This window comes from Pseudophryne corroboree, chromosome 11, assembly GCF_028390025.1.
Source record: "Pseudophryne corroboree isolate aPseCor3 chromosome 11, aPseCor3.hap2, whole genome shotgun sequence".
Classification (NCBI taxonomy): Eukaryota; Metazoa; Chordata; class Amphibia; order Anura; family Myobatrachidae; genus Pseudophryne; species Pseudophryne corroboree.
In genome coordinates this window covers 108,192,237-108,217,229 of record NC_086454.1, presented here as the reverse complement: position 1 = coordinate 108,217,229, position 24,993 = coordinate 108,192,237, and the positions used below count along the sequence as shown (strand labels likewise).

The following is a 24,993-nucleotide window of genomic DNA, read 5'->3' as shown; positions in this document are numbered from 1 at the left end:
CTTAGGGCATTGTAAATGGCCCTTAGTTCCAGAATGTTTATATGAAGAGATGTTTCCATGCTTGACCACAAGCCCTGGACATTTTTTCCCTGTGTGACTGCCCCCCAGCCTCTCAGGCTGGCGTCCGTGGTCACCAGGACCCAATCCTGAATGCCAAATCTGCGGCCCTCTAGTAGATGAGCACTCTGCAGCCACCACAGAAGAGACACCCTTGTCCTTGTCGACAGGGTTATCCGCTGATGCATCTGAAGATGCGATCCGGACCATTTGTCCAGTAGATCCCACTGAAACGTTCTTGCATGGAATCTTCCGAATGGAATTGCTTCGTAAGAAGCCACCATTTTTCCCCGGACCCTCGTGCACTGATGCACTGACACCTGGCCTGGTTTTAGGAGGTTCCTGACTAGCTCTGATAACTCCCTGGCCTTCTCCTCCGGGAGAAACACCTTTTTCTAAACTGTGTCCAGAATCATTCCTAGGAACAGTAGACGTGTCGTTGGAATCAGCTGCGATTTTGGAATATTTAGGATCCACCCGTGCTGACGTAACACTACCTGAGATAGTGCTACTCCGACTTCTAACTGTTCCCTGGACCTTGCCCTTATCAGGAGATCGTCCAAGTAAGGGATAATTAAGACGCCTTTTCTTCGAAGAAGAATCATCATTTCGGCCATTACCTTGGTAAAGACCCGAGGTGCCGTGGACAACCCAAACGGCAGCGTCTGAAACTGATAATGACAGTTTTGTACTACAAACCTGAGGTACCCTTGGTGAGACGGGTAGATTGGGACGTGGAGATAAGCATCCTTGATGTCCAGAGACACCATATAGTCCCCTTCTTCCAGGTTTGCTATCACCGCTCTGAGTGATTCCATCTTGAATTTGAACCTCTTTATGTAAGTGTTCAGGGATTTTAGATTTAAAATTGGTCTCACCGAGCCGTCCGGCTTCGGTACCACAAACAGCGTGGAATAATACCCCTTTCCCTGTTGTAGGAGGGGTACCTTGATTATCACCTGCTGGGAATACAGCTTGTGAATGGCTTCCAAAACTGCCTCCCTGTCGGAGGGAGACTTTGGTAGAGCAGACTTCAGGAACCGGCGAGGGGGAAACGCCTCGAATTCCAGTTTGTACCCCTGCGATACCACCTGTAGAATCCAGGGGTCCACTTGCGAGTGAGCCCACTGCGCGTTGAAATTCTTGAGACGGGCCCCCACCATGTCTGAGTCTGCTTGTAAAGCCCCAGCGTCATGCTGAAGACTTGGCAGAAGCAGGGGAGGGCTTCTGCTCCTGGGAAGCGGCTGCATGGTGCAGTCTTTTTCCCCTTCCTCTGCCCGGGGCAGGAAGGAATGGCCTTTAGCTCGCTTGTACTTATGGGAACGAAAGGACTGAGTTTGAAAAGACGGTGTCTTTTTCTGCTGATGTGAAGTGACCTGGGGTAAAAAGGTGGATTTTCCAGCCGTTGCCGTGGCCACCAGGTCCGATAGACCAGCCCCAAATAACTCCTCCCCTTTATACGGCAATACTTCCATATGTCGTTTGGAATCCGCATCGCCTGACCACTGTCGCGTCCATAACGCTCTTCTGGCAGAAATGGACATAGCACTTACTCTTGATGCCAGGGTGCAAATATCCCTCTGTGCATCACGCATATATAGTAATGCATCCTTCAAATGCTCTATAGTTAACAGTATATTGTCCCTATCCAGGGTATCAATATTTTCAGTCAGGGAATCCGACCACACGACGCCAGCACTGCACATCCAGGCTGAAGCGATTGCTGGTCGCAGTATAACACCAGTATGTGTGTATATACTTTTAAGAATATTTTCCAGCCTTCTATCTGCTGGTTCTTTGAGGGTGGCCGTATCAGGAGACGGTAACGCTACTTGTTTAGATAAACGTGTGAGCGCCTTATCTACCCTAGGGGGTGTTTCCCAACGTGTCCTAACCTCTAACGGGAAAGGATATAGTGCCAATAATTTTTTAGAAATTAGCAGTTTTTTGTCGGGGGAAACCCACGCTTTATCACACACCTCATTTAACTCATCTGACTCAGGGAAAACTATTGGTAGTTTTTTCACACCCCACATAATATCCTTCTTTGTGGTACTTGTAGTGTCAGAAATGTTCAATGCTTCCTTCATTGCCGTGATCATGTAACGTGTGGCCCTACTGGACATTACGTTTGTCTCCTCACCGTCGACACTAGACTCAGTATCTGTGTCTGGGTCTGTGTCGACCCACTGAGGTAACGGGCGTTTTAGGGCCCCTGACGGTGTCTGAGACGCCTGGACAGGCACTAATTGATTTGCCGGCTGTCTCATGTCATCAACCGTTCTTTGCAAAGTGCTGACATTATCACTTAATTCTTTAAATACGATCATCCAGTCAGGTGTCGACTCCCTAGGAGGTGACATCACTAACCCAGGCAATTGCTCCGCCTCCACATCATTTTCCTCCTCATACATGTCGACACACACGTACCGACACACAGCACACACACCGGGAATGCTCTGATAGAGGACAGGACCCCACAAGCCCTTTGGAGAGACAGAGGGAGAGTCTGCCAGCACACACCAAGCGCTATATATATATACAGGGATAACCTTATATAAGTGTTATTCCCTTATAGCTGCTGTTTATATAGTTTTTAGCTGCCAATAGTGCCCCCCCTTCTCTTTTTTACCCTGATTCAGTAGCAAGTCTGCAGGGGAGAGTCAGGGAGCCGTCCTTCCAGCGGAGCTGTGAGGGAAAATGGCGCTTGTGTGCTGAGGAGATAGGCTCCGCCCCTTCACGACGTCCTTATCTCCCGCTTTTTCTGTAAAAAATGGCAGGGGTTAAAATACATCCATATAGCCCAAGAGCTATATGTGATGTATTCTTTAGCCAACCTAAGGTATTATCTGTTATATTGCGTCTCAGGGCGCTCCCCCCCAGCGCCCTGCACCCTCAGTGACCGGAGTGTGAAGTGTGCTGAGGGCAATGGCGCACAGCTGCGGTGCTGTGCGCTACCTTAGTCTGAAGACAGGATCGTCTTCTGCCGCCGATTTCACCGGACCTCTTCGCTCTTCTGGCTCTGTAAGGGGGCCGGCGGCGCGGCTCCGGGACCCATCCAGGCTGAACCTGTGATCGTCCCTCTGGAGCTAATGTCCAGTAGCCTAAGAAACCCGATCCACTCTGCACGCAGGTGAGTCCGTTTCTTCTCCCCTTAGTCCCACGATGCAGTGAGCCTGTTGCCAGCAGGACTCACTGAAAATAAAAAACCTAAAATATACTTTTATTCTAAGCAGCTCAGGAGAGCCACCTAGCCTGCACCCTTCTCGTTCGGGCACAAAAATCTAACTGAGGCTTGGAGGAGGGTCATAGGGGGAGGAGCCAGTGCACACCACCTGATCCTAAAGCTTTTATTCTTGTGCCCTGTCTCCTGCGGAGCCGCTATTCCCCATGGTCCTTACGGAGTCCCAGCATCCACTAGGACGTCAGAGAAAAATGTCAAATGCTGACGGCTATTGGGGCCAACTGAATTAGCCCATAGGGATCAATTAGCCCTGGCAATTTTCTGCGGCTAATTGATTTCCTCCATCTATTTGGTTGGGTTCATAATTATTCCACCTACTTCCAAAGAGAGAATTGCTATGAACATGACCTGTTGGGAACACTAGAGGGTTGAGGTTAAAGAGTTTCAGGGGCAAAGGCGGGGGCAGGATTTAAACTATAATGATAGGAATTCACACAGACAAATGATAGTAGCCCAAACCATTGTGAAATGCACTCACTTCCCAGCACTTCACTAAAACACGAAAATCATGTTGTTTCTCTTTCTGCGTCCAGACCCTACATAACTTCCGCTGTGATGTAATCTGAAGACCTTACGATAGTACTTGCCTGCATACTTACATATTAGATGGCCCTCTAATAGGATAAAATGACACTGTATACATTACATATAAAATTTGCCAGTTACAGACAGGCCTGATCCGGAGTCACACACCGCTCATCTGTGGCTGCACTCAGGATGCAGATATTTTGCTAATTGGGTGCTAATGCGACTATACGCACATCTCATGTGCACGCATTGCAATGTGGTGCTGCCGTCATGGCTAATATCACCTCATCCACCTACCCTATGGTGGGTAGGTGCTAGAGATCTGTCTGAAATAGGCGTCACCTTGCACGCTTCAGAATTAGACGCAACTTCGGCTACATGCCCACGACACTCCCAAGAGACCGTTCTCTCCCGTGCAAATGCCCAGTTATACCCCCAGAAACTCCCATTTCACACACTGAGAGACCAGACCGAGATCTGTCCGAGCTGTATATGCAAGAGTGCGCAGTGTGCTAAGCTACACTAAATGCAGGCGACTCAGGATCAGACCCTATATGTTACCAGAGACACTAAGCAGTGCACCTGGGTACCAGCACTGGGCACTGTTACTATGGGGATCACCCCTCAGTAAGGATGGCCATCGGTGGGTTATCCATCGATGGTCACCATCGAAGGTACCATTGATTGATAACCTCACAGCAGCACTTGTTGGCCGGGCAGCTCGGTGGCCCCGCAATGATTACAGGGAGGGGCCCCCTCGCCACAATCCCCTACACCACGTGGTGCTGGGGGCCCGCTGAGGTTCCAGGGAATGAGGCGGGCACACACAGCAGCAGAGGATAACAATAACACATCGCTCTCGCAATGAGAGCCGCATAGAGGCAGGCTGGCTGCATGGGGCGTTATGTACCGTAATATCCCGCATACGCCTGAATGCACAGCGGAGGGAGGGAAAAGACATCGAGCCCCGGAGCCCCGTCCCCACAATGAGCCTGCACCGTATGTACATACATCCCCCTCACTCACAGCAGCCATTGCATGCCGCGGCCACTCACCCAGAAGATGAAATTGAAGACGAATAGCATGTACTTTATGCATTTGCTGCATCCTTCCACTCCCATGGCGGCTGCTCCACGTTCCGTTATCCGGGCTGCAAAGCGGATCAGAGCTGAGTGTGAGTGCTCAGAGCTGGGGGAGGAGGAGGAGGGAGCACAGGAGGCAGCCCGGACCTCCCCCTCCTCCTCCCCGCGCTGTGTGTCTGCTGCTCCGTGCCTCCCATCCTACCCACCCCGAGCCCCCTCATACACAGTCCCCGGTGCCTCCCCTCCTGCCCAAGACCTCTCATATAGAGCCGCCGGTGCCTCCTCGATCCCCCTCATACACACAGCCGCCGGTACCTGCAGTGCCCACCCCGAGCCCCCTCATACACTGCCGCCGGTGCCTGCCCACCCCGAGCCCCTCATACACTGCCGCCGGTGCCTCCCCTCCTGCCCACCATGAGCCCCCTCATACACACAGCCGCCGGTGCCTCCCCTCCTGGCCACCCCGAGCTCCCTCATACATAGCCGCCGGTGCCTCCCCTCCTGCCCAAGACCCCTCATATAGAGCCGCCGGAGTGGGGGGTGAGCCTCCCTGCCTCACTACTGTATGTGGGGAGAATAGGTCACCATGATATTGTGTTTGTGTGTGTGTGAGGGTGGTGTGGGTGCTGCATCTGGGAAACTTCACAGAAACTCCCCGGACTCCAGGAGGGGTGTCAGGGAGACCCTGGGGGGGAGGGAGAGAGAGAGGGAGGAGGAGAGAGCAGGGTCAGTGGGAGCTAAATGTGCAGCCCTAGTGTGTTGTGTTGTGTTGTAATAACAATCCAAGTAGTAATGTTGCAGTAATACCATTGTATGTGATTGCCTCTGTCAATGTAAAGGATTTCTGCAGCAGCACAGAGCAGTCATTAGTGGCAGCTGCATGCTTTGCCTCCTGTGGTTCCCTGTAGCAGCAATTGTGCACCCCAGTTATTAGCAGGTTGTCCTACACTGCCTACTATGGCCCTCAAATGGAAGATGGGTTCTTTTAATATTTTTGTTTGGTTCATGTTTCCCGTAAAATGCTCCATACATATGCGCTGTTAGTGCACGGTGTGCAATAGTAATGCGCCCTACACACTTGCCGATGCATTCAATTATGACGATGATCGATCTGAATGATGATCGATCATCGTCCAAATTGACTTGCATTGCAAAGCGACGGAGAACCAACGATGAACGACTGTGGGGCTGCGTATTGTTCATCGTTGGCGCATACACACTGAGCGATTTGAACGATTTCTCGTTCATTACTGAACGAGATCGTTCATATCGCCCGCACACATCGACAAGTGTGTAGGGCTCTTTACTGTAGGTCCATGACTACTTTTTCTTGTCTACAGCAGGTTACCACAAACAACCTTGAGTACAGTGTGACAGAGATCTGTACTGTGGTCTGTGGCACAGTGGCCCCTGTTGCTAATCAAAAGACTTATAGATAGATCCAAACCTTTCTTTTAATACCCCATTCTTAATTTGTCTGTGCAAAAATCATACCTCAGAACCAGGAACAGGCTGGGGCTTTATATCAGCCCTGGTATATTACTGTGCATGTGCGCATGGCAAGGGTGTGTGGTCATGGCTCACAGGAGCGTGCCACAAGTCACAGGGGCCTGGCCCTGCGCACACACCCATCTCTGTATGCCAGGCGGACAGACAACCAAGCAGTCTCTCTGTGTGGCCGGACGGGCCCATCAGACAATCTACCCTTCTGGCACTTGCCAGAAGTGCCAGATGGCCAGTCAAGCCCTGCCCAGAACTGTATTGCAACCATAGGCATGCACATACAATGTAGCATCAGATTAAATTACTGTAGCTGCAGAGCTTACTGCGTGGCTAAAGTTCTACCATGAGCTATTCAATTAGTGCCAATACCCCACGTGGCAAACCCCAGCACTTAACAAGAAATTTTTCTCACAGCTATGTTTGGAAATTTACAGTGATAAACACATAGCTTTGCCTAGCAACTTTTCAATTAACCAATATGAGCCCCTTACCGCAGCATGAGATCTTTACTGTAGGCATTGGAAACCATAACCCATCTAATTTTCTTCCAAACTAGGCCATTATGTGGCCTTCCCTTAAAACCAAGGCCTGTAGATTGTGATTATGACCTCGCCTAGGAAACAGTATTGGTCTAGACCAGGCCTGGCCAACCTCTAGTTCCCCATCTGTTGTGAAACTACACATCCCAGCATGCTGTACCACAATTTTAGCATACCCTAATAGCAAACCTGTGCAGAGCATGCTGGGACTTGTAGTTTCACAACAGCTGGATAACCACAGGTTGGCCAGGCCTGGTCTAGACTATTCCCATTATTCTTCTGCCATCATTTTTTATGTTTACCAGTCAGGCCAGTAAAATTGGGGGCCAAGTTGACAACCACATTGTGGACCCATGAAGAAGTAAGTAAGTTTCTGCAAATATTTTTTTGCGTTCGGATCCACAGGAATCAGTGAATACCGCAATATGCATGGATCCCATAAAATACGTCCAGATATTATACCTTCCACGCAGAGGTGTCAGAATGTTTTTAGGTTGTGGGGGCAAGATATAGTTTAATTGTGGCACCCCTAAATCGCTGAATGACACCTTCTTGGGCAGCTGGAGTAACCCACCACACCACCTACCTGATGGCAGAGATCAGTCAGTTTGAGGGGTCTTTGCTTTTGCTGATTTGGCCTCTGTATGCAGACATTGCTGCTCTCTCCTAGACTCCTCACTTACAGACACAACACTGACACAGTGCTACCGTGCAGCCCCAGGAGAAGGAGTACAGTTACCTGCGTGCTGCCAGGAGTTATAGTTTGGAAAAGGCTTAGGAGTTTATCACTATGATCGCTCTAGGACTACAGAGACCATTAAGCATTGTGAAGCAGGCTGTTTTCCTAACTTATCAAACTGACGCATTTCCCCGTGGCTCCGCCTGGCTTTGTCAGAGAAAACCAATGCAAGCATTGGGAGAACATATAAACTCCACATAGGACTGTAGATGGAATCAAATCCAAGATCTCAGTGCTGTGAGGCAGTAATAATAACCATTACAACAACCATGCTTTCAGCGATTGACTATATATACAAGATGCGCACAGCATATGCTTCTGCTTTACTCCTGGAAAGAATGGTAGAAGAGTATGTGCTTGCTTTACACCACTAGATAATTGTAGTATATGCACCTGGTTTACACAAGTAAAGAAAGTTTTAGAATTGACTGCTGTACACTAGGAGAGAACAGTAATACATGTGCCTGACTTTACGTAAGAAAGTATATGCACCAGATTTACACCAGGAGTGAACAGTAGGGTATAACTAGATATTTGAAAGCCCCATAGAAAACGTTTGTAAGGGCCACTATATACCACCCAATGGATGTAAAATGTATATAACACATTAAACTTTGACTGGAAAGGTTGGCCCCATAGCAGCTGCACTTCCTGCACCTATGGTAGCTATGCCCTTGCAGTAGTATATACACCTGCTTTATGCCAGAATAGTAGTACATGCTCATGGTTTACTTGAGGAGGAAAGAATAACATATGCACCTGGTTTATTCCAGGAATGAAAATTGGTATAGGCATCTGGTTTACTCCAAGAGTGAACATTAATATACGCCTCTGGTTTATTCCATAAGTGGACATTAGTATAGGCATCTGGTTTACTCTGGGAGTGAACATTAATATAGGCATCTGGTTTACTCTGGGAGTGAACATTAATATAGGCATCTGGTTTACTCTGGGAGTGAACATTAATATAGGAAACTGGTTTATTCTAGGAGTAAAACAGAACGGGAGGATAAAGTCAGGTCCATAAATATTGGGACATCGACACAATTCTCATATTTTGGGCTCTATACACCACCACAAGGGATTTGAAATGAAACAAACAAGATGTGCTTTAACTGCAGATTTTCTGCTTTAATTTGAGGGTATTTACATCCAAATCAGGTGAACGGTGTAGAAATTACAATGGTTTCTATATGTGCCTCCCACTTTTAAGGGACCAAAAGTAATGGGACAATTGACTCAAAAGCTATTTCATGGACAGGAGTGGGCTATTACCTCGCTATTTCATCATCAATTAAGCAGGTAAAAGGTCTGGAGTAGATTCCAGGTGTGAAATTTGCATTTGGAATCTATTGCTGTCAACTCTCAATATGAGATCCAAAGAGCTGCCACTATCAGTGAAGCAAGCCATCATTAGGCTTAAAAATCAAAACAAACCCATCAGAGAGATAGCAAAAACATTAGGTGTGGCCAAATCAACTGTTTGGGACATTCTTAAAAAGAAAGAATGCACAGGAGAGCTCAGCAACACCAAAAGACCCGGAAGACCACGGAAAACAACTGTGGTGGATGACAGAAGAATTATTTCCCTGGTGTAGAAAAACCCCTTCACAACAGTTGCCCAGATCAAGGGGGTAATTCCAAGTTGATCGCAGCAGGAATTTTTTTAGCAGTTGGGCAAAACCATGTGCACTGCAGGGGGGGGGGGATAGATATAACATTTGCAGAGAGAGCTAGATTTGGGTGGGTTATTTTGTTTCTGTGCAGGGTAAATACTGGCTGCTTTATTTTTACACTGCAATTTAGATTGCAGATTGAACTCACCCCACCCAAATCTAACTCTCTCTGCACATGTTATATCTGCCTCCCCTGCAGTGCACATGGTTTTGCCCAACTGCTAAAAAATTGCCTGCTGCGATCAACTTGGAATTACCCCCCAAGAGCACTCTCCAGGAGGTAGGTGTATATGTGTCAAAGTCAACAATCAAGAGAAGACTTCACAAGAGTGAATATAGAGGGTTCACCACAAGATGTAAATAATTGGTGAGCCACAAAAACAGGAAGTCCAGAATAGAGTTTGCCAAACAACATCTAAAAAAGCCTTTACAGTTCTGGAGCAACATCCTATGGACAGATGAGACAAAGATCAACTTGTACCAGAGTGATGGGAAGAGAAGAGTATGGAGAAGGAAAAGAACTGCTCATGATCCAAAACATACCACCTCATCAGTGAAGCATGGTGGTGGTAGTGTCATGGCATGGGCATGTATGGCTGCCAATGGAACTGGTTTCCTTGTATTTATTGATAATGTGACTGATGACAAATACAGCAGGATGAATTCTGAAGTGTTTCGGGCAATATTATCTGCTCATATTCAGTCAAATGCTTTAGAACTCATTGGGCGGGGCTTCACAGTGCAGATGGACAGTGACCCGAATCATACTGCGAAAGCAACCAAAAGAGTTTTTTAAGGCAAATAAGTGGAGTGTTAAGCAATGGCCAAGTCAATCACCTAACCTGAATCCAATTGAGCATGCATTTCACTTGATGAAGACAAAATAGAAGGGAAAATGCCCCAAGAACAAGCAGGAACTGAAAACATTTGCAGTAGAGCCCTGGCAGAGCATCACCAGGGAAGAAACCCAGCGTCTGGTGATGTCTATGCGTTCCAGACTTCAGGCTGTAATTGACTGCAAAGGATTTGCAACAAAGTATTAAAAAGTGAAAGTTTGATTTAGGATTGTTTAGTGTGTCCCATTACTTTTAGTCCCTTAAAAAGTGGGAGGCACATATAGAAACCGTTGTAATTCCTACACCGTTCACCTGATTTGGATGTAAATACCCTCAAATTAAAGCGGAAAGTCTGCAGTTAAATCACATCTTGTTTGTTTCATTTAAATTCCATTGTGGTGGTGTATAGAGCTGAGAAGTTCTGATTATTTCTAATAAATATTTAAAATGCCAGCGTTAATATATGCTGCGGACGCAAGGCGCATCTTATTACCATATACGATAAAAGTGCGCTGTACGTCGCAAACACTACATCCCTTAAGAGAAAATAAGTACTCGCACACATTGTAAGCTGAGGTCCAACGCTCAGAGATGTATATATTTGATATTAAAAGGGTATGCATACAATAGAACACATGTACAGTATATATATATGGTTACAATTACACAAGAAGCAGTTGTAGTAACATAAATATCAATTACAGCTACAGACAGCATACTTCATCCTGTCCCTCATTGTACAGTCCGCTCCATCTTTGAATCTGTCCCAACAGCAACAAAAAACACAGCAAACTAACTATGCATACACTGTTCTGGAGCAGGCCTTCTGTCCGGATATAGCTTTACCTAGTCAGTTACATATGAGACCTTCGGATCACCCCCCCCCCTCCCCCCCAATGTATCTGGTAATCTTTTACTTGCCACTACTTGTACAGCCTGGCGATTAGCTAGATCTGGTTTAAAACTCTCAACCTGCAACACGATTTTTCGCTCACTTTACCCCACTGATGCTATGGGCACTCCTTTGATATAGGGTTCTCCATTATCGATATCTTGGCACAGGAAGGGCCTTTGTTCAATTTTCCATACATTACAAGGTAATAGTTTGACGTTACTACCACTTACCCTACTGCGTGATAAATACCTAGACTTGTCTATACCAATATTTGTCTATTATCAACTTTGCAGCTTCGCCCGCAGTGTGCTTTCTAAATTAACGGACAAAGACACCTCAAATGAGTTAGATATTATGGTCAGAAATGCTACTACTAGAGGGTGCTCAACCTCCCTATTATATATGCATATTAAACGATGTATAAATTTGGAAGGTGTGCAGACGGGAATGGAAAAATGGGCCGTTGACCTACCTGATGTTCCCATTGCGACACTTCTTAATGCTTTCACACATCTTGATAAGACCTTAGTATCTGCAGCTTACATGGAAATGCAATACAAATCACTGCGCCGAGCGTATTATACACCGACAAGATGTTTATTAATGGGCGCCTCTACTGATTCTAACTGCTTCAAATGTGCAGCACCAGATGCAAATTTATATCACTGCATGTGGATCTGCCCGGAGGTGCATAAATTTTGGGTATTGATAGGTCGGGTTCACTACGGCTGGCCGGCAGTCGGGCTCCCGGCGACCAGCATCCCGGCGCCGGGAGCCCGACCGCCGGCTTACCGACAGCTTGGCGAGCGCAAATGAGCCCCTTGCGGGCTCGCTGCGCTCGCCACGCTACGGGCACGGTGGCGCGCTATGCGCGCCACACTATTTTATTCTCCCTCTATGGGGGTCGTGGACCCCCACGAGGGAAAATAAGTGTCGGTATGCCGGCTGTCGGGCTCCCGGCGCCGGTATACTGAGCGCCGGGAGCCCGACCGCCGGCAAACAGAAGACCACCCGATAGGTCTATATATTAAAGACACTTATGGTATTACTCTTACGCTAACCCCTGAATGGGCATTATGGGACATATATACGTCCTCTGTTGGGAATAGACCAACATTGGGACAAAGTTTGTTTCTAGCCAAATTGGCAGCGGCTGTAAGAAAAGCTATATTGTCTCAATGGATTTCGCCAGACCCACTGGCGTTATCTCTATTCCTACATGGGGTGTCTTACCTTTTCTCAATGGATTGGCTTGAAATGTCTCTCAATAAGGAGAAGCGGGCTGAAACATTTTTTACTATCTGGTTACCCTATATTCGTTCTTTACCCCTACCTATCAAAGATTCATTGAGAACAGCAGTCTCATTAACATCTTTGTATAACTTGGAAATACCTACCTCTGGTAATCCTCCTTTCTGAATGTACATCCCTTATGCAAATGTTTACTGCTTCCCATGCTTGTTTTTGTTTTTATCTTCCTGTAAATGTGATCTCCTGGTCTTGCTTTACATGCAGTGAATTTTAATACCTGAAATGCATCTTACATCAATCACCTGCTTTGCCTCAATATTGTTAATATTTTGTGTATGGTATACATGTTTTGTTATATACATGTACAGTTCTCTAATAAAATATTTTGGAGAAGTACATGTCTGGGACTGAGTCTTCTGTTGTTGGTCCAGGGGAGGGTGATCTCTCATTGATGATGTGTTATTGGTCAGTTCATATGCAAGCAACATCCAGCCTTGAAGATGACATCATAGGGATTAGCCATGCTGTCTTCCAAGAAGTTCTTTGTTCACTTTAGAATTGTGGCTTCATATTCCTACATTTAATCATAACTAATCGTTGCAATGTGCTACAATCTAACCATTGCTGTCAAATTAACACACTCATTCCCCTGATCATTTTGACACCAAGCCAGTGGCAAACACAGGATTTCCAGGGGGGGTTCTACATATATATATATATATATATATATACACACACTGCTCAAAAAAATAAAGAGAACACTAAAATAACACATCCTAGATCTGAATGAATGAATGAAATATTCTTATTAAATACTTTGTTCTTTACATAGTTGAATGTGCTGACAACAAAATCACACAAAAATTATCAATGGAAATCAAATTTATTAACCCATGGAGGTCTGGATTTGGAGTCACACTCAAAATTAAAGTGGAAAAGCACACTACAGGCTGATCCAACTTTGATGTAATGTCCTTAAAACAAGTCAAAATGAGGCTCAGTAGTGTGTGTGGCCTCCACGTGCCTGTATGACCTCCCTACAACACCTGGGCATGCTCCTGATGAGGTGGCGGATGGTCTCCTGAGGGATCTCCCAGACCTGGACTAAAGCATCCGCCAACTCCTGGACAGTCTGTGGAGCAACGTGGCATTGGTGGAGGAGTGAGACATGATGTCCCAGATGTGCTCAATTGGATTTAGGTCTGGGGAACGGGTGGGCCAGTCCATAGCATCAATGCCTTCGTCTTGCAGGAACTGCTGACACACTCCAGCCACATGAGGTTTAGCATTGTCTTGCATTAGGAGGAACCCAGGGCCAACCACACAAGCATATGGACTCACAAGGGGTCTGAGGATCTCATCTCGGTACCTAATGGCAGTCAGGCTACCTCTGGCGAGCACATGGAGGGCTGTGCGGCCCCCAAAAGAAATACCACCCCACACCATTACTGACCCACTGCCAAACCAGTCATGCTGGAGGATGTTGCAGGCAGCAGAACGTTCTCCTTGGCATCTCCAGACTCTGTCACGTCTGTCACGTGCTCAGTGAGAACCTGCTTTCATCTGTGAAGAGCACAGGGCGCGAGTGGCGAATTTGCCAATCTTGGTGTTCTCTGGCAAATGCCAAATGTCCTGCATGGTGTTGGGCTGTAAGCACAACCCCCACCTGTGGATGTCGGGCCCTCATACCACCCTCATGGAGTCTGTTTCTGATCGTTTGAGTAGACACATGCCCATTTGTGGCTTGCTGGAGGTCATTTTGCAGGGCTCTGGCAGTGCACCTCCTGTTCCTACTGGCACAAAGGCGGAGGTAGCAGTCCTGCTGCTGGGTTGTTGCCCTCCTACGGCCTCCTCCACGTCTCCTGATGTATTGGGCTGTCTCCTGGTAGCGCCTCCATGCTCTGGACACTACGCTGACAGACACAGCAAACCTTCTTGCCACAGCTCGCATTGATGTGCCATCCTGGATGAGCTGCACTACCTGAGCCACTTGTGTGGGTTGTAAACTCCGTCTCATGCTACCACTAGAGTGAAAGCACCGCCAGCTTTCAAAAGTGACCAAAACATCAGCCAGAAAGCATAGGAGCTGAGAAGTGGTCTGTGGTCACCACCTGCAGAACAACTCCTTTATTGGGGGTGTCTTGCTAATTGCTAACAAAGCTAAATATTTATCTTATTAAAAACACGTTAAAGGTTAAAGAACACAGTACGCAATTGGCGCAAAAAGTACCGCAAGGGTACTCCCTTAACTATACCTTAAGGAATGTACTTATACTGTAAACCTCTGTGTAGTGGTAGAGTGTAAATGCAACACAGTATAACCTTATTACCTCAAAAGCTGTTCGAGCGTCACCGACGCTCTGAGAATACTTAACACTATAAGAAATACACAGATACCGTGCTCAGGGTCCAACGCCTAATATATATATTATGAATGATATACTTGCAAAAGAATTAATACAAATACAAATCATACACTACAATATAACATAGACTACCTAACCAGATAACTACACAGGAAATACAATACAATTACTATTTAAGGGAAAAATAAGAGAGAAAGAGGAGAAGAGAGAGAGAGAGAGAGAGAGAGAAATGGCTCACCATAACAATACAGACAATATGATTGCAGCGAAGCTTACACATGTGAGGAACAATCGCTGCGCAGTTATTCAATGCTGAGAATCTTTGTGGAGAAAATACTTGACCTTACCCATACTGGCAGTCCCTATATACACAACCCTACAATACCGCATGGGACAGAAGCTAGACTCCATTTTATTAAAGCTCCCATGATTCCAAAGACTGCACCACATGGTTGAAAGGGGGAGGGGAAAATACCCGGCAGCAGCCATTTTAGATTTGCAGGTCCAAACACATGGCACTCTCTACTACACCACAATCACATAGTAGAAGACACAAGACTCCATTTTATTCCAAAATGTCCAAGCCTCAGAACAATGCATATGCTCTGATTTTACAATTCCAAACCATCTAAATCACCTTTCACAATTTCAATCCAACTTCCTAGAACCATCTTATTCACTTTCACATTCCAAACAACTTCAGTATCTCAATAACCAGAGCATATTCATCACAAGACCAGATCACAATGTAACCACACATCTCAGCCCGCCACTGCTACAAGCACATGCCCAAATGCAACTGCATGGTGGTATTTATGATTAACAAGATATATATTATAACTAACCAGTACAATCTATTTTAAATCACCATAGGCAAACAAATACCACAAATGCTATGCTACAGGTTGTCTAATGTCCCAGCTACCATCACAGATTCCCAGATCTATCACACAAACACCCAACAATCACACAACCAAGTTACAATATCCTATTTAAACCAGAAAGCAATCTGTCTATATTTCCTTATCTAGCCATGTGAATTCAATACTTAGCCTTTGGTGCCTGGTGATGATCCAGCCATGCTTCTGGGAGCTTTGTTCTGAGTGTAGCTTCATTACATCTGTTCTCTGAGGCCACCAGCAAAAAAACTGACCCCCAACCCCCCCAGACAGGAACTATCCTCCTGTGTGTCTGCTCCTAGGGGAGGGGTCTCTCTCTCTCCTTTGTATATGTTAATCAGGTTCAGCCCTGAAAATTTTAGTAAAAGGTTGGCTTGATCATCCATTGTTCATCTAACAAAGTGATCTTAGCTTTTATACATATAATCATATCTATCCGCTGCAATGTCCCACAACTTCACAACCAGCATCAAACTAACCCACACATCATTCTGCTTGCTTCAATACCAAACATGATGGGCGCATCTGGTTCTGTTCAGATAATACATATTCATGACATCAATTCATCAGCCAATTCTAAATCTCCATGATGTCTGGTGCTTGACATTATTATAACCATGTACTGTATGAAACAAGCGCCGAATCCATCTCCGTGCCATGTCCGAGCAAATGCGTGTGTTTCCATATATTGCTGTGCTCGCTGCGCATATTTGCAAGTATAGCGACTTAAATGTGTGTGTGGTTTGTATGTTCTCTCTATGTAATATTTTTGACTTTGACAGTCCACCCTTTGGCAGTCACCAATAACTGCCACTTCCTAAAACATTTCAAAAAGAGAAAAATATATGTCATATGTAAATACATTTCTATGATTGGGTAAGGGAGGAGAGAAGAAGGTGGGAAAAAGGTATGACCTAGTGAGATAGCAGAAGTATGTATGTATGAATCCATGTTTGGGGGGTCATGTATCATCGTGCCGTACGTGTTTTAAATCAAGCTTCGAGGTATTGCGAAGTATACATTTGAATTCCTTCTTATCCCGTACTAAGGGTCTGTGGATGGGCTGTCAAACTTTACCGAGCTCGTTTCGGCTTTTGGTTGCAACAAAATGGGGGAGCACATTTTAGTTGATGATACATGAATGGGGGAGGTATGTGGTTGCTGATATCTGTGCCTGGATTCCCTATCGACTATGTGTGTCATTACCTGAGGGTTGTAGAAATGAAGATAAAGAACACTTATGGTAAATGCTGTGGTATTCTATGTCAGGTTAATGTACATTTGTCGGTTGAAGTCTTGTTCGGTGTCTGTTGGTTGCAGTCTTCTTTGTGCTTTTGCCCATAAGGTGCGAGCAAAAGCTTATGTCAATGTCCATAGATTTACAAAAGTGTTGAGCTGGCGTAATTTTAAAATTTCTAGGGAAACTGGGGATCTATGGCATTGTTCATCAAAAATCTGTGTATAAGGTTGTAAAAACTTCTTCTTTAATCCATCTGTTGTCTGTATATCGGCTCATCAAATTCCTCGTCCAAGTGGGTCTTTTTACCTTGGAGGAAAACGGAAAAACAGGTGAAAGAAACGGACCGTATAATCGCATTTTCATCACATCATTGTTTCTACAGTTGGGTCATAAATCAAGTCCATTGGAATTACAGTTTCCTCACTCCTTAAACTCATTACCCTAGTACGACGATTGCACCTCATTAAAGCCTGACCGCATCTAAATATCAAACCAATCGTTATGATAACACCTATGATACATAGGAGAAACTTCCCAACATCCATTATGACTCCTTAAGCCCAGTCTCCTAAACCAGAGAACCAATTTCGCGGGTTCAACCATGACACCCAACCAGTCAGCTCATTACCTACAGCAGCAAGAGTGAGATTGTGTCTCCTGCGAAATTCCCACTTCAGTTGGAGAATATCGTCCATCTTTTGGTCTATGACCTCGACCGGGTCCTCGGTGCTATTCGTAATATATGTGCAACATTTCACGCCGTATTGTGTTGCCAGTGTGACACAATATCCACCTGTCACTGCTGTGAGGTAATTAAGAACCATTCTATGCTGTACCAGTTCTGTTTTATAAGCCTGAAGTTCTCTTCCAGTATACCTAAACGTGTCATCATACATTTCAGTGATATTATCTAACAAATTGGCGAGCGCAGATATGTATTTATAATTCAACACTATATCTAACGCGATTAGAAACTGAATCCCGGTGGATTCATGGATCATGTCAGAGGCCGGATGCTCTGTTCTTTCTATCAGGTGCCGTTTAACTACGTGCTCGTAATGGGTGTGAGTATAAGGAGTTTGGACAACACGGTGTATGTCTTTCATTTTGTCATGTGGTACAGTCATTACTTCAGGCAGTACTTTTCCAATATAACACAATCCTTCAGAGTTTGGGGCAAGCCACTTATACGCCTTTCTCCCGCATATGAAATATGCATCATCGGGGAGAACATATGGGACGGAGTATGTCATTACCATGTTACACATTTTCCATGTGAAATCTCCTAACCCTAATTCTCCCATCTGTTTAGTACACCTATCAGTTTGTACGATCTGTGCACTGTATCCTAGTGATACCTCTCCAACTCTCGTAATCCTACTTCCTAGGGTATACCTATATCGGAAATATTTTCCACTATCGGCTATGTGGCGTATGAGCTCTGTATCTGTTGGCATTCTATCTGCTCTATATGAAAAGGTCATGGTTTGGTTACTCCATGACACTTCCCAATTTCCCGGCTTTCGGGGATTGGTAATGTTAAAACATACTAGGGGTCTATCCACATGATATTGGTGGAGCTTCAAACTAGGAGGACTAGAGATATTAAACCTCCTGTCCACCGGTCTCCCACCCTTTAGCTCAAGTACCTCCCCTACCGTTAAAGGAAATGGTACTAGCCCTGATTTGCTATGACCTTGAGGTACTTGAGAGCATACCCAACAATCTGTCTTATTTAACACACTACCCACTAAGGAGTGATAGTCACTCAATGGATGCCGGTCCATGTGGATATTAAAACTGGATTGGCATTTCTTAATGCACCCATCCTCAACTACATTGTTACAGAGCCTACAGATACAGTTTTCTTTTCAGCTAACAATGTTTACAAATAACATGGCTGCTGGATCGTTTCCGGTACTCGCCTTTGCTTGGTGATTGGGTTGTTATTGGAAATTTACACCTCCATCTTTATCATCAGGACCTTTCTGGATCCTTTCTCGACCTCACTGATACTCTCACCGAAACAGACTGCTCTGGTCAACATCATGGTCAACAGGAAAATCCATATCACAGTCTCTTGGGGCAAGTCCATCTTACAGGAGGAGAAAAGAAGAAATTTGTAATGGGGTACAGAAAATCAGTTTGAGGGGGAAGAGAGACTTGTTACGATAATAAGTTCTCTAGTCTTTGTTGTTCTTCTTGTTCTGCTGTCTTCTCAAAGGTGCTGTCTCTCAGTCTTCCAAACGAACATTCTGGTGATGCAATATTCCCTCCAAACCAGCGATCTTTCTGTAAGGAGCAAAAATCTTGCATTACCATTTGTCTAACTTATGGGTGACATACCATCTTTAAAACATGAAAGCATGAGTGAGAAGAGAGAGAAAACAACAACAGCAAAAAAAACAAAAGAGAGAGAACAATTTATATGCATGTGTATATTACTTAAATCAACAATAGCCATCAATAGGAAAAGAGAAAAAAAACATTTTTCAAACATTTTAAAACATTGTCAGATCGTCAGGCTGTCATATCTACATGTCCAATGGTTTCTTTGCGCCGTCCCTCCCCCCAGCACCATACTCCACTTTCTGTATCTGGCCAGGATACATTGATGCGGATAGGTCATGCTGGGGTTTGGTAGACTTCTGCAAAGACCAAGCGGATATGCAATGTTTGAGTCCTTACTAATAATCGTCAGAGATGGGGAGATAGAGAGAGAGAGAAAAAAAAAAACATTTCACAGATACATTTACAATGTTTCACCTGGTCATTCCTGTGTCTTCAGGGAATGACCTCCCAATTTATTAACCGTTACCTCAGGCTTACCATCAGTTCTAATGATCACCTTTCCTGACCACATATCATGGGTGTGGCCCAAAATTCTTCCTATATGATCCCTGATTATAATTTGGTGTGTCCTAACTTTTCTCATTTCTTGGTCTAGGGGGTCTGACTTTATGTGGGCTATTACAGTTGCTGGCATAATGCCCTTCTCTTTTGCAAAGATCACAAATCCTTGAGTTCCTCCATGTGCCAATGGCCTGGGGTTTTGGTTGATTTGATGCCTCCTCAAACGCTTGGATGCTCATCACCATCAACCGCTTTCCCTGTACCTACCTGATTCCTTGGATACCATGATTATGTCGTTGTCTAGGGAGTTGATATACCTTCTGTGAATCTTTGATCATACAGTTAGATCTTTCCTAGGATCTGGGTAATCAGACATGATTGATCTCTATTCTGTCCGGGACCAGGGATGGCGCATTGCACTGTCCTTGACGGGAATGGTTCCCTGATCGTCAGTCTTCCCATTGGGGACTGTGATCACCCTGACAGGACTAAACTCAATTACATCACCTTGTTTTGGTCTTACAATATGGGGTACATTTGTTTGTGCGTGATATAAAACATTGTACGTACCTGTGGACACGACCTCACCTGACCCTCCGTTAGGGGGTTTGATTATTGCCTTTACCAATTTGGTCGCGTCCACCTGGATGTCTTGTAGGATGGCTTCTGGAAGAGGTGCCGACATCGTTCTGGGCTCACTTTCTTGTTGGTAATCCTGAGGGAAGTTTAACATGGGGTGCGACTTGCACAGGTTAACATTTGTAATTTTTACACTTTCATTTTCATAAACATTATTACATTTAACACTTTCATTCTTAATACAGTTACTAAGTGCATTTTTATCGTACAACATTGTGCCATTTCTCTGCAACCATAATCCTCTCCATTGCCATGTCTCTCCTCTCAAGATGAAAGTTAGGTATGTAAGTTACATTTCTTTGCATTTCACTTTCCTGTAGCCATAACTGCAAACAATCATCATGTTTAACCCGTTGTTTACAGTATTTTATGAGACAGATCCTTCGCCTTAAATTATGCAACACCTCTGAGTTAAAACTACCTATCCCGGGAAATGGTGCCTTATCCCCCGCAGTCATTCGTGTCCATTCATCACAAAAGGTCTCAGTGTGGGGACCATATTTCCCCCACATTACTTACCGAGCAGACCCTCGGGGTCTGCAAGCCTCTGGAGTCTGAATCCTGACTGCTGAACGTCTCTGTGTTGTGCACTTGGCTGCCATTGTGGACCTCTTTAACACAGAAAAACTTCCTAAAATGCACCAAACACAGAAATCTACGTTGGAAATCCTTAAAGCTCTTCCACTGAACTTCTTCTGCTCCGAGTATCTCCGGTCCGCCTTCTAGCAGACACGTGTAGCCGTTGCAGGCCCTATCTCTAGAGATTTTACCAGTGAAAATTCTCTTCCTTTTTTTTTTTTCTTTACACAAATCACGCTTACATGTGCTTCCCACAACACGTATGAGGGCAATTTACCTCGTATCACGTTGCGTTATTGGTCACACCTACAACCGTGCGGTCCAATCGTACCCCTTATAGACACTTGTTGCCCATAAATGGTAGGATCATTGGAGTCTCCCTACTGTGCTCCAAAACAGCCAGAGCGTAATACAACGAAAACTTTATCACACTCTGTTGCACGTTTTCACTCAGACCGTGCTCATCACGTTCCACTAAAGATCACACAGATCACAAAGTCCACAAAGCGGAATTCAATACCGTTTTATCACATAGATCACAAAGTCCACAAAGCGGGATTCAATACACTCATACCGTTTTCAACCCACTATCATTCTTATAGTTTTCTGATCAGAAAAAATCATTTCCCGTAGTCTGATAGCTCTCCCCAGAGGCGTTACAGTAAAGTAAGGTATTTAAACTAAATTTTGGAAACTGAACAAATGTGTGCTATTGTCTTGTGGCTTCTGTATCGCCTTACTATAAATGTAAGCGATATTTCACTATATAAACGCTTACCAAACACCACACAGTATCTTCTATGCTGTGTGCTTGTTTTTACAATTACTCCCTTAAGTATTACTCCTTACTTTTTTTTTTTTTTAAATAGCAGCAAATTTTCTCAGCACGTTATCAATGCAAATGGCAAACAGGAAGGTGAGATATGTGAAAGTACACAGATGAAAATGCAATTCTAAATTTAATCTAATAACATACATTGATGTAAGCACACGCATATAGATTTTACATATAAGTACCAATCACTTATTACATATATGATACCTTATTCAGTGCTTCCAATTTGCATACGAATGTGCTTTCAAACTATCTGTGAAGGCAATCTCCTTCACTGCTGGGAGAGAAAAAAAAACAACAAACCAGTCACACAAGTTCATTTGCATTTCAATGGCCCATCTCACAACTAGCAGAGAATCCTAGAATCTTGGAGGTGAGAGGGGAAAAAGGAAAAAAACAACAAAAAACAAAACAACAACTTTCATTAAGCCCTATCTGAACTATTTATAATTGACTATGACACTGGTTAAATAAATGCATTGGTAACTCATAAATGGTGATTTCTTTTTGACAGTGGATGGCTGATTATTTCCTGAGTCAACTGAAAATCAGCCATTCAACAAAAAAAAAATTGACCTTCCCAAAATGGCCGCTGCTCCTCCCCCTTCCACCTCCATGAGGGTCACACAAAATGGTGGACAGACCATGCGGCCTCTCCTGCCATAAAGAAAATCACCATGCTAGCTCCCAAAGTAACTTTTAAATGTACTTTTAAACCTACTTAAACAGATAAACAATCTAATCTTAATCAAACACGATATGATCCATTTGAACCTGGTTTTGCGACAATAAAAATACATTTTAGCATCTTAAATATTATGAGAAACGCCTTGTCCCTTAAAATTTCCTATCAGCGTCTTACTGATACCACAATACATTAACGTGGATGTTTTTTTTTTGTTTTGTTTTTTCAGCATTTTGCGAGATGTCCATCATTAGCCGGTCAATTACAGCCGCGTTTGTAATGTACAGTGCATCATTAAGATCGTGATATCGCGGACCAGAGCCCCCATCTAACAAAGCTAAATATTTATCTTATTAAAAACACGTTAAAGGTTAAAGAACACAGTACGCAATTGGCGCAAAAAGTACCGCAAGGGTACTCCCTTAACTATACCTTAAGGAATGTACTTATACTGTAAACCTCTGCGTAGTGGTAGAGTGTAAATGCAACACAGTATAACCTTATTACCTCAAAAGCTGTTCGAGCGTCACCGACGCTCTGAGAATACTTAACACTATAAGAAATACACAGATACCGTGCTCAGGGTCCAACGCCTAATATATATATTATGAATGATATACTTGCAAAAGAATTAATACAAATACAAATCATACACTACAATATAACATAGACTACCTAACCAGATAACTACACAGGAAATACAATACAATTACTATTTAAGGGAAAAATAAGAGAGAAAGAGGAGAAGAGAGAGAGAGAGAGAAATGGCTCACCATAACAATACAGACAATATGATTGCAGCGAAGCTTACACATGTGAGGAACAATCGCTGCGCAGTTATTCAATGCTGAGAATCTTTGTGGAGAAAATACTTGACCTTACCCATACTGGCAGTCCCTATATACACAACCCTACAATACCGCATGGGACAGAAGCTAGACTCCATTTTATTAAAGCTCCCATGATTCCAAAGACTGCACCACATGGTTGAAAGGGGGAGGGGAAAATACCCGGCAGCAGCCATTTTAGATTTGCAGGTCCAAACACATGGCACTCTCTACTACACCACAATCACATAGCAGAAGACACAAGACTCCATTTTATTCCAAAATGGCCAAGCCTCAGAACAATGCATATGTTCTGATTTTACAATTCCAAACCATCTAAATCACCTTTCACAATTTCAATCCAACTTCCTAGAACCATCTTATTCACTTTCACATTCCAAACAACTTCAGTATCTCAATAACCAGAGCATATTCATCACAAGACCAGATCACAATGTAACCACACATCTCAGCCCGCCACTGCCACAAGCACATGCCCAAACGCAACTGCATGGTGGTATTTATGATTAACAAGATATATATTATAACTAACCAGTACAATCTATTTTAAATCACCATAGGCAAACAAATACCACAAATGCTATGCTACAGGTTGTCTAATGTCCCAGCTACCATCACAGATTCCCAGATCTATCACACAAACACCCAACAATCACACAACCAAGTTACAATATCCTATTTAAACCAGAAAGCAATCTGCCTATATTTCCTTATCTAGCCATGTGAATTCAATACTTAGCCTTTGGTGCCTGGTGATGATCCAGCCATGCTTCTGGGAGCTTTGTTCTGAGTGTAGCTTCATTACATCTGTTCTCTGAGGCCACCACAAAAAAACTGACCCCCAACCCCCCCAGACAGGAACTATCCTCCTGTGTGTCTGTTCCTAGGGGAGGGGTCTCTCTCTCTCCTTTGTATATGTTAATCAGGTTCAGCCCTGAAAATCTTAGTAAAAGGTTGGCTTGATCATCCATTGTTCATCTAACAAAGTGATCTTAGCTTTTATACATATAATCATATCTATCCGCTGCAATGTCCCACAACTTCACAACCAGCATCAAACTAACCCACACATCATTCTGCTTGCTTCAATACCAAACATGATGGGCGCATCTGGTTCTGTTCAGATAATACATATTCATGACATCAATTCATCAGCCAATTCTAAATCTCCATGATGTCTGGTGCTTGACATTATTATAACCATGTACTGTATGAAACAAGCGCCGAATCCATCTCCGTGCCATGTCCGAGCAAATGCGTGTGTTTCCATATATTGCTGTGCTCGCTGCGCATATTTGCAAGTATAGCGACTTAAATGTGTGTGTGGTTTGTATGTTCTCTCTATGTAATATTTTTGACTTTGACATTGCCTATAATTTCCACCTGTTGTCTATTCCATTTGCACAACAGCATGTGAAATTGATTGTCAATCAGTATTGCTTCCTAAGTGGACAGTTTGATTTCACAGAAGTGTGATTGACTTGGAGTTACATTGTGTTGTTTAAGTGTTCCCTTTATTCTTTTGAGTAGTGTATATATATATATATATATATATATATGAACCCACATACAGTGCACACACACATACATACAAGATGTGTCCACTTACATCTTTGCTATTTTGCTAAATTTGGCACAACATGCAAAACACGGGTAAGCTTTTTTTCACGAGTAGCGAGTGGATGGATTTGAATTTTTT

General features: G+C 44.2%; 1 protein-coding gene across 1 annotated transcript in view; it reads right to left on the bottom strand.

Annotated features, from left to right (window-relative positions):
* Positions 1–5,094, bottom strand: part of CD81 (CD81 molecule) — a 131,912-nt gene extending 126,818 nt beyond the window's left edge. Inside the window, exon 1 of the mRNA XM_063944726.1 lies at positions 4,885–5,094. Within this exon, the coding sequence (XP_063800796.1) occupies positions 4,885–4,950 (66 nt within the window). The 5' untranslated portion in view covers positions 4,951–5,094. The remainder of the gene's footprint in view (positions 1–4,884) is intronic.
* Between the last annotated feature and the right edge of the window lie 19,899 nt (positions 5,095–24,993).